General features: G+C 45.4%; 1 protein-coding gene across 6 annotated transcripts in view; it reads right to left on the bottom strand.

Annotated features, from left to right (window-relative positions):
* The window catches only part of LOC309391050 (adhesion G protein-coupled receptor B1-like), a 132143-nt gene that overhangs the window by 15476 nt on the left and 101098 nt on the right, over positions 1 to 15569 (bottom strand). For 3 of the 6 annotated variants that reach the window (XM_081951094.1, XM_081951096.1, XM_081951097.1), the window contains 3 exons: positions 13538 to 13709; positions 11533 to 11628; positions 4638 to 4692 (listed from right to left, as the gene is read on the bottom strand). In XM_081951094.1, coding sequence (XP_081807220.1) covers positions 4638 to 4692; positions 11533 to 11628; positions 13538 to 13709 — 323 coding nt within the window. The remainder of the gene's footprint in view (positions 1 to 4637; positions 4693 to 11532; positions 11629 to 13537; positions 13710 to 15569) is intronic. The other 3 variants (XM_081951095.1, XM_081951098.1, XM_081951099.1) reach the window with 1 other exon arrangement.

Genomic DNA, 15569 nt, shown 5'->3' with positions numbered 1-15569 from the left:
GGTGCCTTGGAGAATAGTTTGACTCCCTCTTCTTTGTGGCAACCCCTGAGATATTGGAACACTGCTATCATGTCTCCCCTAGTCCTTCTTTCGCTTAAGCTAAACATACCCAGTTCCTGCAACCGTTCTTCATATGGTTTAGTCTCCAGTCCCCTAATCCTCTTTGTTGCTCTTCTCTGCACTCTTTCCAGAGTCTCCACATCTTTTCTATATGATGGCAATGAGAACTGGATAAAATATTCCAAGTGTGGTCTCACCAAGGCGTTATAAACTAGGTAGCGTAACCAGTGATAGAAGAGAGGGGAGGGGGAGGAGGAAAAGGAGGAGGAGGGGGGAAGAGGAAGGACTGTGGTGTCCCTGAAGCTTTCTGAAATAGGTTGCTTCCTTGCAGATGTTTCATTACCAAACTATGTAACATTATCAGTGCTAGAAGGGAATGGGGTTTGATAATAAAACTTCTGCTAGCAATCAGAGAGAACCAGGGACCTCACAATCTTTTACCACCTCCCCCTCCTCCTTCCCCTCCCTCTCCTTCTCCTCCTTCATGCAAACCCCACTCCCTTCTTGCACTGATGGTGTTACTTTTTTGGGTAAGGAAATGTCTTCAAGAAAGCCACCAAGCTCAGAGAGCACCAAGGAACTCTCATTTCAACTCTGAACTGCAAATAATCTCTTGCCTTGATTACTTTGCAGAAGTTGATTCTTTCCTCCCCCTCAAACCTTGCAGATTCCCCCAAAAAGAAAAGAAAAGGAAGTAGTGTATGCACAATACATCTTGATATAATACTAATGACCAAATGCATTTGAAGATAGTTCCTCTCAGCTGCCAGCTACTTGGACACAAGAAATTTCCTACTGTTTGAATTCCAGCACAAATCAAGTGCCCAAGAGACAAAGGGATTAAGAGAAGGAAGGAAGGAAGGGTAGAAACGTTTAAAGGGCATGCATGGATGAGAGAGATAAACGGAAAGAAGACCAAATGTAATCAAAGAGGCAAAGGAAACCAATTTCATGCATCGCTTTTTAAATCTATGTCCCGATTTGTATGCAACAAATCGCACATCCCTTGGCTCGTAGGGAGGAACACGGATTGGTTTTGACCACTTTCTTGGCCACGAAGATAATATCTGAAGGCAAACAAGGAGTTGCCATCCCTCATCGTGCAGCCCACATTGGAGAAAGACACAGCATTACAAACAGGGTAGGAGATATAGAAAATGAAGAGAGAAACAAAACAAAAACAAAAACAGGAAGGGATAAAATAAAGGTAAAGGTTCCCCTCGCACATATGTGCTAGTCGTTCCTGACTCTAGGGGGCGGTGCTCATCTCCGTTTCAAAGACAAAGAGCCAGCACCGTCCAAAGATGTCTCCATGGTCATATGGCCGGCATGACTAAACGCCGAAGGCGCATGGAACGCTGTTCCCTTCCCACCAAAGGTGGTTCCTATTTTTCTACTTGTATTTTTACATGCTTTCGAACTGCTAGGTTGGCAGAAGCTGGGAAAGTCATGGCAGCTCACTCCGTTACGTGGCGCTAGGGATTCGAACTTTGAAAGACTGTTTGCCAGGCTTTGCTGAATGTGAGTGAGAGGAATTCACATTCGTTTAATAAAAGGGGTTTTGTCGGGACCAGGACTCTGCCTCGTGCTTTTGGGGGGAAGCCTAAGTCAGAAAACTATGCACCCTTCACGACCTGTTGACTTCAGCTCCCAGAATCCCTGAGCCAGCACAGCTGGCTCAGGAATTCTGGGAGTTGAAGTCCACGAGTCATAAAAGGGCCAGGGGTCCCCACCTACCCCTGCTTTAATGAAAGGTACACTGGGTAAGGAAGAGGTTGGTTGAGAGGCAGAGCTTTAGCTCTGAAGTAAGGAAATAAGCTGTCAATGGAAGGAGGTCTAGACTTTTCAAGGGTAATCAAGCGTGAGAGGGAAGCGGGTGGGCCAAATCCATTCGCACATTTTGTCAGGCAAGGATGGAGGCAAGGGTGCAAAATGAGGAGAGCCTAGCAGGTTTCCATCGATCAGAAGCAAGATCTACATCAGATTTTGGGAAGTCACCAAAATGTGGCTTTACGGGAGGCTACCATAGAGTAACTCTGCTTTGGGGTAGACAGACTTCACTGCATGGGTTAAGCAGGGGTGGATTTCGGCAGTCGCTACTGACAGTTCGTTCATGGACATGCCGCGTGCGCGCTTGATGCACTCTGCGTGCGCATGTGCAGCGCAATAAAAATTTCACTGTGCATGTGCAGAAGCAAAAAACAAGATGGTGGCACCTAAGGCACCGCCTGGAGAACCGGTTTGGGGCCATGGCAGGCCTCTGTCGCTGCCGGTTCCAGCAACCCAGCTCGCCAAACCACTACCAGTTTGGCCAAACTGGGCCGAACCGGTAGGAACCCACCACTGGGGTTAGGGCAGGCGTTGGCAACCTTAAATACTCAAAGAGCCACAAATGTCCTAACTGGAAGCTCCCCATTCAATTCTGGAGCTGGCCAGAAGTCCAGTTCCCCCACCATAGAGTCTCCTCCTAGCATGGCGTCCTTTTTCCTCTGCTGACTGGAAGTCCAGTTCCCCCACCATAGAGTCTCCTCCTAGCATGGCATCCTTTTTCCTCTGCTGACTGGAAGTCCAGTTCCTCCACCATAGAGTCTCCTCCTAGTTCGGCATCCTTTTTCCTCTACCTGTCCTAATTGAAAGCCCTATCAATTCTGGAGCTGACCAGAAATCTGGTTCCCCTACCATAGAGTCTCCTCCTAGCATGGTGTCCTTTTTCCTCTACTGATGGAAGTCCAGTCCCCCCCACCCAATAGAGTCTCCTCCTAGCATGATGTCCTTTTTCCTCTGCTGACTGAAAGTCCAGTTCCTCCACCATAGAGTCTCCTCCTAGCATGGCACCCGTTTTCCTCTACCTGTCCTAATTGAAAGCCCTATCAATTGTGGAGCTGACTGGTGACAGGGAGCCAAGCAGAGGGATGAAAGAGCCACATGTGGCTCCAGAGCTGCAAGTTGCCAACCCCTGGGTTAGGGTTAAGATTAAGGATTTTGTAACCATCTAAGAAAAGATGTAGCAGCTGAGGGGGAAGCGGAAGACACGAAGGTCCAAGCAGTGTGTCATGCAGTCCACCTTGGCCTGTTCTTTCCCAGGGCTCCCCCTTCACGGGGGGAGGCCTTCTCGATATCTTTCAATGATGCCTTCCAAACTTCCCTATTGCTACAAATGATGATTGAAACCATGGCATTTCTTATCCCAAACAGGACAGGCACAGACTTCAATGGATAGTTAGGATTGCAGGAAAATAGCAATTGCAATCAGCCTGCCCTCCATTGAGGACCTGTATACTGCAGGGGTCGGACAGAGGGCTGAGAAAATATCTACAGACCCCTCGCATCCTGGACATAAACTGTTCCAACTGCTCCCCTCAAGATGGCTGCGTAGGGACAAATGATGAAGCACCCACAACTTCTGGAGGCAAGTTGTTCCACTGGTTAATTATTCTCACTGTCAGGAAATTCCTCCTTAGTTCTAGGTTGCTTCTTCTCCCTGATTAGTTTCCACTCATTGCTTCTTGTCCTGCCCTCAGGTGCCTTGGAGAATAGCTTGACACCCACTTCTTTGGGGCAGCCCTTGAGATATTGGAAGACTGCCATCATGTCTCCCTTGGTCCTTCTTTTCATTAAAATAGACACACCCAGTTCCTGCAACCGTTCTGTATGTTTTAGTCTCCAGTCTCCTAATCCTCTTTGTTGCTCTTCTCTGCACTCTTTCCAGAGTCTCCACATCTTTTTTATATCATGGCAATGAGAACTGGATAAAATATTCCAAGTGTGGTCTCACCAAGACATTATAAACTAGGTAATGTAACCAGTGCTAGAAGAGAGGGGAGGGGGAGGAGGAAAAGGAGGAGGGGGGAAGGGGAAGAACTGTGGTGTCCCTGATGCTCTCTGAGATTGGTTGCTTCCTTGCAGATGTTTTATTACCAAACTATGTAACATTATCAGTGCTAGAAGAGAGTGGGGTTTGATAATAAAACTTCTGCAAACAATCAACCAAGCTCACAGAGAACCTCACAATCTTCCTCCTCCTCCTCCTCCTCCTCCTCCTCCTCCTCCTCCTCCTCCTCCTCCTCCTCCTCCTCCTCCTCCTCCTCCTCCACCTCCTCCTCCTCCTCCTCCTCCTCCTCCTCTAGTTGAGTTGGACCAATAAGAGACAGCTCAGGTATACAGACTCACAAGCGATACAATTTCACACAATTAGGATCGGGGTGGGACAACTTGCTACAGCCAGCTTGCTGCTGGAAAACTCACTGCAGGACAATTTAACAAATTCTATTTAATTATTTCAAATGCATGAAAAATATTTTAAGCATTGTCATTCACATTTCATTTGGTCCCTGCTTTTGCATTCTTTCCTGTATGATTCTATACCAACGTTTCTTTGATATTACTCTTGTTACTCTTGTCTCATGGCAAGTTGGCCATGGCCAATTGTCCCTCAATGAGTTAGCCATGACATGTTGACTGTGGGGAGTTGGCTGTGGCAAACTGTCCTAGACCCCAATCAAGAAGCAAGGGAGAAGGGTGAATTAAAAAAAAACACAAACATCAATCCCCAAACCAGGTCAAAGTTGATGTCTCACCTGTGATGTGCTCACCTGATCTACAAGCCATGTCCACGTCTTTCTCGAAATCAGTCTGGAAGACAGAGAAAGCAAAGGGAAGAAGTGATCAGGAACAGGGAAAGGAGAAGGCAGCTATGAGATGGAAAAGGTCAAGATTTGGAAAATCCAGCTTTTTAACCCATCTGAAAAACAAAAGGAGGCTACACCCGACCTCCTGGTCATCCAAGCGAGTTGTTTGGAGGTGAGACGTCAAATGGACCACTATGCAATCAAGGAGAATACAATATTTGTAGATCAGGGTTGAACTGTGGAGCCCTTGGTGCTTTCTGAGCTTAGTAGTTTTCTTGCAGATGTTTCATGGCCCAACTCGGTAATATCATCAATGCTAGACTAGCAACATCTTCTAGCACTGATGATGTTTCCTGGTTTGGTAATGAAATGTCTGCAAGAAACAACCAAGTACAGAGAGCAGCAAGAATGCAATAGTTCTCCCCCTCTTCCTCTCCATAAAATCTATTCCCTTCTGCCACGGATGATGTTACCTAGTTGGGTAATGAAATATCTGCAAATTAACAACCAAGCTAAGAGCAGCAAGCACCTATAGTTCTCCTCCTCCTCCTCCTCCTCTTCCTCCTCCTCATAAACCCCATTCCTGTTGTGGTCTGTCAGCGGCCTGCGGAGCTGGCAGCAGAGTCGCACAATGAGGAGGTTGGGGAGGAACCTGGGCCAGTCCTGGAGTCTGGGGAAGGCTCTGACGAGGGCTCTGTGTCGGAGGCAGAGAGGGGGTCAGGGCCGTCTGACAGTTATCAGCTGCCTTCGGAGTCAGACATCAGTGAGGCGGAAGAACAGCTGGAGCCTGTTCCCAGTGTGCACATGTTCAGAGCTGCCAAAAGGCAAGAACAGTTAAGAGAAAAAGGGTGACTCGGGAGTAAGGCTTGGAGATGATTGGCCCCTCCCATAAGACATAAAGGAGGAGCAAACGGACGTGAGCCTTTGCAGGAAGCAATTAGTTCATCCAATCGGTTCAAGCTCTGAGAAGTTCCGTTTGACTCTGTGCTCTGTTTGGCCTTGCAAAACGAATTGGCAATTAGGTCTTTGGCAGCGTTTCAAGGGAGATAAAGGTGGGTGCTTATCAATATTCCCCTGAAAGACTTTGGCAACTCAAGCAGACATCTGTCGGAATCTTCACAGACTGTGAATCATTACGGGCTGTGAATGATCATAATTCACGGCCGTTTAAATAAAAGAGGGTTTGGGGGACTAAGATAGTGATTTATGTTTTCTCAGGAAGCCTAGGCCAGAACAATTCCCTCCTAGCACTGATGAAGACATCTAGTCAGGGTAATGAAAGGTCTGCAAGAAACCAACAAAGCTCAGAGAGCACCAAGGATCTTCCCAGGCAGCTGTGCTAAAACCTCCTCATTTTTGGTCCGTTTCTTTTCTAGCCGGCCAGTGAAACCAGTCCGCCAAATAATTATGGGTCACGTGTGTGAGAATGGAAGAAAAGGCTGCAACCGAGAAGGAAACGGTTGCGGGAGCTGGATGGAGATGCAAAAATTATTAGGCGATGGCACCTTGGCGTGTTCATTGCACAGAAGGTAATGAAGCAAGCAAGGATCAACGTTTGGTGGCGTCTCAAGGTGGGTATTTTAATGCGTATCTAATTTATGTAGGTGAACCCATAAAGAACCCATAAAGACTTTCTACTGAATGCCAATGTGGTGGCATTGCCAAGAAGATAGAGGGAATTTAGTCATGTAGAGGTGGTCCCTATTTTTCTACTTGCAATTTTACGTGCTTTCGAACGGCTAGGTTGGCAGAAGCTGGGACACGTAACGGGAGCTCACTCCGTTACACGGCACTAGGGATTCGAACCGCCGAACTGCTGACCTTTCTGATCGACAAGCTCAGCGTCTTAGCCACTGAGCCACCACGTCCCTAATATCATGTATGGTTAGTTTATGTTTATTTATTTATCAAATGTCTTGGCTACCTATCGTACCACAGGGTAACCCTGGGCAGCTTACAATATTAAAAATTAAACCATGTAAAGAGAATACAGGTAGTCCTTGACTTATGACAATTCAGCTCCAAATCTCTGTCACTAAGTGAGATATTTATTAAGGGAAGTTTGCCCCATTTTATGACCTTTCTTGCCACAGTTGTTAAGTGAATCCTTGCAGCGGTCAGAAACACAGTCATTAAGTGAATCTGGCTTCTCCCCTGGACTTTGCTTGTCAGGGGTGCAAGAGGGGATCACATGACCCAGAACACTGCAACTGTCATAAATACGAGTCAGTTGCCCAGTGTCTGAATTTTGATCATGTGGCCCTGGCAAATGCTATAATGGTCATAAGTGTGAAACGTGATTGTAAGTCACTTTTTTCAATGCCATCGTGATTTGGAATGGTCACTAAACAACTGCACTACTGACTTAAGAGCTGCAGTGATTCGCTTAGCAATGGCAACAAGACAGGTCTTAACCTGGGACAATGCTCTTTTAACACCTGTCTCACTTAGCAACAGAAATGTTGAGTTCGATCATGGCCATAAGTCAAGGACTACCAGGATCAGAGGTGGGTTTCTGCTGGTTGGGTGAACTGGTCGTGGCAGCAGTGGGAAGCATGCGCAGAAGAGTTGCATGCACGCGCGCACACGAACGAACCAGTAGTAAATGAAATGGAAACCGGTGTGTGTGTGTGTGTGTGTGTGTTTGTGTGTGTGTGTGTGTGTGTGCCATTGTAACAGATAGGCATGCAATGCAATATTTGGGGGTTTTGCAACACCATTTTTCATGACCCTGGGAGACTGCAACCGTCATAAGCATGAGTCAGTTGCCAAGTGTCTGAATTTTGATCATGTGAACATGGGGAATGCTACAATGGTCGTAAAGTAGGAAAACCAGTGATGGATCCCTTTTTCACTGTCACTGTAACTTCGAACAGTTGCTAAACAAATTTTGTATACCGAAAGCTACCTGTAGTACAAAATTGTAAAAATACAAACTATAGCAGCTTAAAGATGAAGAGGGAGGGAATAGGCTGAGCAGGGGGAGGGGAGGTGGGGATCTGTTATTAAATGATCAACCACCCCAATGTGGGGATCAATGGATCAACCCCCTCCTTTGATTCCCCAAGTCAATTGGCTGAACCTGGCCTTTAGGCTCTTACAGAAGAACAGAAGGTGGGAGCTGACCTCGCTCTAGGAGATAAGATGCTCCTGAGGGCTGGCGGAGAAGGCCCCCTCCCCTGGATCCCACCAGCCAGAATTCCCTGGCCAATGGGACCCATAGTATTCTCCCCCCACCAGACAAGTGGGGCAGATCAATCCCACTGGAATGAGATCAGGGGTGAAATCCTCCCTGTTCGGCCTGCTTCGGCTGAACCAGCAAGGACAATTCTCGTTGGTTCTGTGAACCATAGTAAAAAAAAAAAGCTTCCGAGGATCGCGTGGCTCAGCTGTGAGTTGCGTGATCAGCGGAAACTCCCCTCCCCTGCTTTTTAAAGCATTTTTTTCCCGCCTATTCACCCAAACTGGCAGGAAGAAAATGCTTTAAAAGGGGGGGGGGAGTTTCCATGACAATCAGCAATGCTGTGCGATCGTGGGAACCTTCCCCCCCCCCTTTTTAAAGAATTTTTTTAAACTACCTATTTGCCTGAACCAGTAGTAAAAAATGCTGTAAAAAGTGGGGGGGGGGAGGTTCCATGACAATCAGGTCTGCCCTGCGATCATGGGACACTTCCCCCCCCCAATTTTTAAAGATTTTTGTTTTACTCTCTATTCGCCCAAACCGACAGGAAAAAAATGCTTTAAAAAGTGAAAAAAAGGTTCCATGACCACCACTGGCGCTGTGCGATCGTGGGAACCTTTTTTTTTTTTCACTTTTAAAGAATTCTTTTACTATCTATTCACCCAAACTAGTAGTTTAAAAAAATGCTTTCAAAAGTGAAAAAAAGAGGTTCCCACGATCGCACGGCACAGCTGAACCTTTTCCCCACACTTCTGAAAGCATTTTTTACTACCGGTTCGGGCTAAAAACACTTAAAAAAAGTTGGCCATGCCCACCCAGTCACATGACCCCCCCACCCACCCCCAAGCCACACCCAGAGAACCGATGGCAAAAATGTTTACATTTCACTACTGGATTAGATGGCCCCTCAAATAACCTGGATCCTTGCCATAAAGCCCATTAGAGCATGTTGGTTGCGTCTTTTCATCTTAACTAAATAAAGTTAAGGGGAGAAGGTTAAAATTTGTCCTTGGGGGGGGGCGGGGGGAAATGGATTCTCACTTCATTGCTTCTCCTGGAAAATTGGGAGAAGAGATCTCGGGTGATAAAGACTTCTCAATCGGGGTTTAAATATTATGAAAATCATTGGTCTTGTATATGGTTACAGCAGCTAGGTTGTTGATTGCGCAACATTGGAAAAAAGATTTTTTACCGACAATTGATCAATGGATTCAGAAATGGCAAAAAAATTCAGCTTTCTTAAAAGCTCAGAAGCAGGAGAATTATACACAGGAATGGGTAAAATGGATTGATTACATACAGAATAAATACCAGACTAGGAGGTATTATGTAGCCTTTAGGTAAGAATGTTTAGACTGATAGATGATTCGAGTAAATAATACATGGGATGCTTGGAATTGTTAGAGTGGTGTATAGCAGAAGTCAGGGGGGGGGAGTTGAGTGGGAGGTGGGGGTGGGTTAGGGTGGAGGGTGGGGTAATATATATGCATAATTAAACTAGAAGATGGGATTAATGAAATATTGTTATTTTAAGAGAAATTTATATTATGATTTATATATGTTTAGTTAACTTAGAAGATGGGATTAATGGGCTATTGTTACTTTAAGAGAAACTTATATTATGTTTGTTGGGAGGTGAGGGGGTACAATATGTGAATGAGTAATCTATTTTAAGACGGGGGAGGGGAGGGGGTAAAGTATTTAGTATAATATTTGAATGAGAAATTTTTTGGGGGGTTGGGGGGAGGGGAGGGGGCATAGTATCTGTATGAGACTTACATTGTATGGTGGGGGGGTTAAAAGGGGGAAAATTGTTTGTATAAAACTTTTTCAATAAAAAAAATATTATGAAAATCTGAGTCTTACAAAAGCAGCCAAGATTAGAAGAGGAAAGAAGCCAAGTGACCATCTAACTGGGCTTGTCAAATATTTTCAGTTCAAACAGGTGAAGTGAAGGGGATCAATGTTGGAGAAGATCCATGCAGATGTCCTCCTATCACATACAGCCCCTGGTTGTTTGAATTCCACTGATTTAGTCTTTCTCCAAGGGGGGGGGGTTCCCTCCAGATACAAGGGGCTAAGACTCCCGGCACCCTGAGGTAGCATGGTCCCTGACCAGGTGCCATCCAGCAGTTCTGGAGAAGATGGCTTGAAGAAAGCACTTGAGGAATATTGGCGCTAATAAAAAGCATTGGACAGCTTTCGTACATCCTATTTGGAAAATGGGGTGAACTGGGACGTCTATTAATTAAAGAATGTTATAGGTACCCAGGAAATATGAAACCTCCAGATGCAATAACATCTGGACACTAATTCAGATGATTCTTTAAAAAGGATGACATGCATTTATGCAAGGGTGGGCTCCAAAAATTGCAGCAATGCTGCCCCATTGCTGGGTGGGGGTGGGCAGGGTGGGCATGGCGTAGTTGGCTTTCTGCACCAGAGCTTTGGGGCGGGGTGTTTTTCGCCCTCACAGGCTCCGGAGACTTTCCCCGAACCTCTGGAAGAGCAAACACTGCTTCCTCAGGCTCCAGAGACCCTCTGGAGGCCTGTTTCCAGACTTCTGCCCATTTTCCCCCCTCCATGAGCCTCCGCGTTGACCCTGCACTTACCTGACATGATGTATGGGCTGCGTGGAGACTCCTGGGAGGGGAGGGGAGAGGTGGGCGAGGCCACCCAGGAGTGGGATTGGGGGTTTTGCCAAACCATGCAGAAACTTCGCTAGAGGATCGCCCGAACCCGTGCGAGCCCCCAGTTAGCCCACCCCTGAATTTATGACAGTGAGAGCTGCCATGAAGACCTGGGGACCAGCAATAAATGAGAATGGTCACCCTTCTGGCCTTGTTTTGAGAATGTCCTGAAAACGGCCACTTGCCATGGTAGGACAGCATAATCGTGGCCTAGATGAACTTGTGGCCTGAGGAAGCATCTTATGTTCTCGTGGTCTTGACTTGCTTTAAGTCTTTGGAAGGGTTTGTGTAATGGCAATAAAAATCAAATAAAATATGTTTTATGACGCTCAGCACCCCAAACAAGCTAAAAGAATGGTGGTTTCCCAATAGAAGAACAGAGTTGGAAGGAACTTTGGAGGTCTTCCAGTCAGACCCTCTCTTTGAGCAGGAGAACCTATGCCATGTCAGACAAATGGATGTCCAATCTCTTCTTAAAAACCTCCAGTAATGGAGCATCCACAGCTTCTGGAGGCAAGTCCCTTGATTCATTGTTCTCATTGTGAGAAAATTGGATCCTTTCTTATGATAGGTTTCCATCCATTGCTCCTTGTCTTTCCCTCAGGTGCTTTGGAGAATAGACAATGCCCTCTTCTTTGGAGAAGCTCCTCAAATATTGGAAGACTGTGGTGGTGGTGGTGGTGGTGGTGGTGGTGATGATGATGATGATGAAGATGAAGATGACAATGATGGTGGTTATCCATACAGTTGTGCCCAATTCTTGGTGCTTCTATGGGCCAGATCTTTCCACTTCACTCATAATCCTTCTCTTTGTGAGACTAGATATGCCAAGTTCCTACAACTGTTCTTCATAGGTTTTAACCTCCAAACATTCCCAGCCTCTATATGCCAACTTGGTATGCGCCATCTTGGTTCACCGGAGTCATAAAAGCTACATCTGTTCTCTCCTTCAAAGCATTTCCCCCCCACTTACCATAAGCTGGGCATGTCCGTTCTGGAACGATCCTCCAGAATCTCCATTGGCTTCTTCTTGACGGTCCAGGACTCGGCATTTAACAGCGTCTTGCACCTAGGAAAAAAAAAGAGTTGTCGCGTTAGGCAGCATCCATTTCAAGTCTAGCGCTGCATAAAATATGGGGTAGGGTGCTAATGAGATTTGGCTTTCGGGCAATTGAGCAGCCATTAAAATTAGCCATGAACGGAACTGTTAGGAAAAGTTCATAATCACTCCTCAGATTAGTTAGGCCGTAGAACTGATGGCTAAAATGGGCATGAATTTTCTTCCTTGCTGAACTCATACATTCTGTCTTTTTTCTTGATCATCAACATCATGAACATCAACGCAACTGAATCATTTTTTTTTTCAAGGCATATAAAATACTTTTATTACTAATTTATAATATACTGAATTACACAAGATGGGTCTGTTTATATGTATGCATCAGTGATATTTATAGATATAATATATATTCACTGTATATCTTCTGTCTGTCTGTCTGTCTGTCTGTCTGTCTGTCTATCTATCTATCTATCTATCTATCTATCTATCTATCTATCTATCTATATTTCTCTCTTTATCCCTCTATCCATCTGTCTGTCTGTCTATCTAATCTGTCTGTCCATCTGCTTATCTGTCTCTCCCTCCCTTCCTCTCTCTCTCTCTATCCATCCATGTGTCTGTCTGTCTATCTAATCTCTATCTGTCCATCTCTCTCTGTATATATGACTATCCATCCATCCATCCATCCATCTTTCTCTCTTTATCCATCTATCCCACCATCCATCCTGTCTATCTAATCTCTATCTGTCTAATCTCTATCTGTTCATCTTTCTCTCTCTCTCTCCCCCCTCTCTCTTTATCCATCCGTCCATCTATCTAATCTCTATCTGTCCCTCTCTCTCTCTCAATCTATCTATCCATCCCTCCATCCATCTGTTTGTCTGTCTGTCCATATCCATCTATCCCTACATCCATCCGTCTGTCTGTCTGTCTATCTATCTAATTTCTGTCCATCTCTCTCTCTCTCTCTCTCTCTCTCTCTCTCTTTATCCATCTATCCCACCAGCCATCTGTCTGTCTGTCAGCCTATCTAATCTCTTTCTGTCCATCTCTCTCCATCCATCGATCCATTATCTGTCTGTCTGTCTGTCTGTCTGTCTGTCTGTCTGTCTGTCTGTCTGTCTGTCTGTCTGTCTGTCTACCAAAAGCTTCCATGTAGCATAAATATTTAGGATAGTGTTAATACATGCTGGTCACAAATCCAGCCTAGTGTATCTGGATGTGCTAAATTAGGGGACAAACATTACCTAGAGTAGATCATTGAATTTGGTGGATCCAGTCTGGCACTAGTCATTTATGTTCCAGGAAATTTCAAATATACATGTGGACTTCAAAGTTGCCAAGGTCGAGAGATACTGCTTTAAATGATCCATTCCTGTCCACATCATTTAATTTACGGTTGCCCACCTCCAAATGTTAAGTGTGTCCCTTGACCATCAAACATGAACCATCTCAACAGAACTGAAGCATGGAAGGGAACAAGTCTCTTGTCAACTCCCAACATTGTCATAGTGAGAGAAGGGAGGAGTGAATTCCATGCATACTGTCGGCTGAAGTTGGATCTCAGATTACTGCAGCAGGCTTGGGAGGTGTGCATCTCATAGGGAAATATGATTTATGACACAGACTGAGGGGAGGGAAGGAACAGGGGTAAAGTGCAGCTATAAATCAAGCAAAGCTTAGACTTAACTGCGAAAAGATTTTGCCTATGAAGTTCCTAGTAAATGACTAGTTTTGTACTGAAACTTGACTCGATACTCATGAATCAATTAGGGCATTTTTAGGAAACCTTACAACTCTTATGTAGAAGACAACATTCTCTCCTCTCCAGCCACATCCCTCTATTCCCACAAGTGTGAGAACCCGTCCTTCTAAAGACCGAAAGCTGTTCTGCCATCATTCAAGCTCAAAGGCCCACCTCTCTTCTTAGAATGCAGTGGACCATCACGATGACAAAGCCCTCCAAGGAGTCAAACACTGCGAAGAGGATCTGGAAGAGGGCCGAACGGCGGTCAGTGATAGCCAGCACGGCTGACATCCAGGTGAGGGCCAGCAGAGGCAGGACTACACAGGAGCTCCAGAGGGACGCCCTGGAAGGGGGAAGAAAAAAGGAGAAAGAAAGGTCTCTTAGCTTCTGGACCAGGCAAACTCCTAATTCTGCTTTCACTCACTTGAGGGAGACCCGCCAGACTCTCAAGGGGGAACAATAACGTGAAATACAGGCAGAATGGCTTCAAATGCTTCCAAGCTACAATCAAAGAGAATTACAAGATAGAAAGGAGAAGACGGCAACGAAGCAAGGTGACCTGGACTCTCTCCGTTAGGCCTACTTTCATGCATTCCACACCTATGCTTAGTGCCGCTTTTGTGTGTCTTAAAATGAAGAAAAACACAAAAGAAATGCTGGGATTGTTTCTGGCGGTATAGGAGGAATGGATGGAGAGAGAGAAAGAGAGAGAGAGAGAGACAGAAAGTCAGATGGAATCCTATGTTTATCCTTCTCCACAGGAAGCTGTGTGTTTGCTCAGGGCTAGCTGCCTCTCGATGTGTGTGTATTTACACAAGTCAAACTGCACACCCTTTTTTTTAAGGGCTTGCAAGTGGGACAAATGTCAAAAAAAGAGGCAGGACATCGACCTTCCATCTCGATGGGCTGTCGCTCTTTGATGGACTTTCACATCTTGATGGATCTTCACTTCACCACTGCTACGTATCCGACTCATTTCAGAATCAGAATAGAGCTGGAAGGGACTTTGGAGGTCTTCTGGTCCAGTCCTTTGCTCAAGCAGGAGACCTTATACCAGTGATGGTGAACCTATGGCGTACGTGCCAGAGGTGGCATGCAGTGCCCTCTCTGTGGGCATGTGTGCCATCGCCACTGCTCTTATCATTTTTCAGGCCATTTGTGGGGCATTTTTCGGGCCGTTTTTGCACACACCGGCCAGCTGGTCTTCGGGTTTCTTGCACTCCAACACATATGCAAGTGCGTTCCAGTTTGGGCACTCTGCCGAAAAGGTTCGCCATCACTGCTCTATACCATTTCAGACAGGTGGCTGTCCAGTCTCTTCTTGAAAACCTCCAGTGATGCAGCACCAACCACTTCTAGAGGCAAGTCATTCCACTGGTTAATTTTTTCTGTCAGAATTTTTTTCCCCTTAATTCTAGGTTGCTTCCTTCCTTGATTAGTTTCCATCTGTTGCTTCTTGTTCTTCCTTCAGGTGCTTGGGAGAATAGGATGACACCCCCCCTTTTCTTTGTGGCATCCCCTAAAATACTGAAATATTGTTATGATGTTACACCCCCCCCCCCAATTCTTCTTTTCTCTAGATTAACCAAACTCAATTTCTGCAAGGGTTCTTCATAGGTTGCAGTCTCCAGGCAATTATCTTTAATGTCCTCTTCAGTATAGTCTGATCTGGCTTAAATTAAACATTAGTTAGAAGTGAAGGTCACCTTTGGATGTTAGTGGAGAACGCATACGTGAGCTTCTTAGAATAAAGACCAACAACCACAGAAGCTATGACTCGTTTAGCAAGTCTAAGAAGTGGACAGAAGAAACCCAAATAACTTGTTGGATTTTTGCACTCATATGAATTTGAGTGATTCATTTGATGTTGTTGAATGAATGTTTTATATCTATACAGCCGAAAAGATGGAATGCAGAATAACAGAGTTTGGAAGGGACTTTGGAGGTCTTCTAGTCCAACTCTTTGTTCAGGCAGGAAACCCTACACCACTTCAGACAAATGGCTATCCAACATCTTCTTAAAGACTTCCAGTGTTGGGGCATTCACAACTTCTGGAGGCAAGCTGTTCCACTGATTAATTGTTCTCACTGTCAGGAAGTTTCTCCTCAGTTCTAGGTTGGTTTTCTCCTTGATTGGTGGATTTTATTTGTCTTTTAGTATAATCATAAGGCAGAAAAGGTCCTTGGAAGTCTTCTAGTCCAA

This window comes from Natrix helvetica (genome assembly GCF_964273705.1).
Source record: "Natrix helvetica genome assembly, chromosome: 4".
NCBI lineage: Eukaryota > Metazoa > Chordata > Lepidosauria > Squamata > Natricidae > Natrix > Natrix helvetica.
The sequence above is the reverse complement of the archived record's forward strand: the minus strand, read 5'-3'. Positions and strand labels throughout refer to the sequence as shown.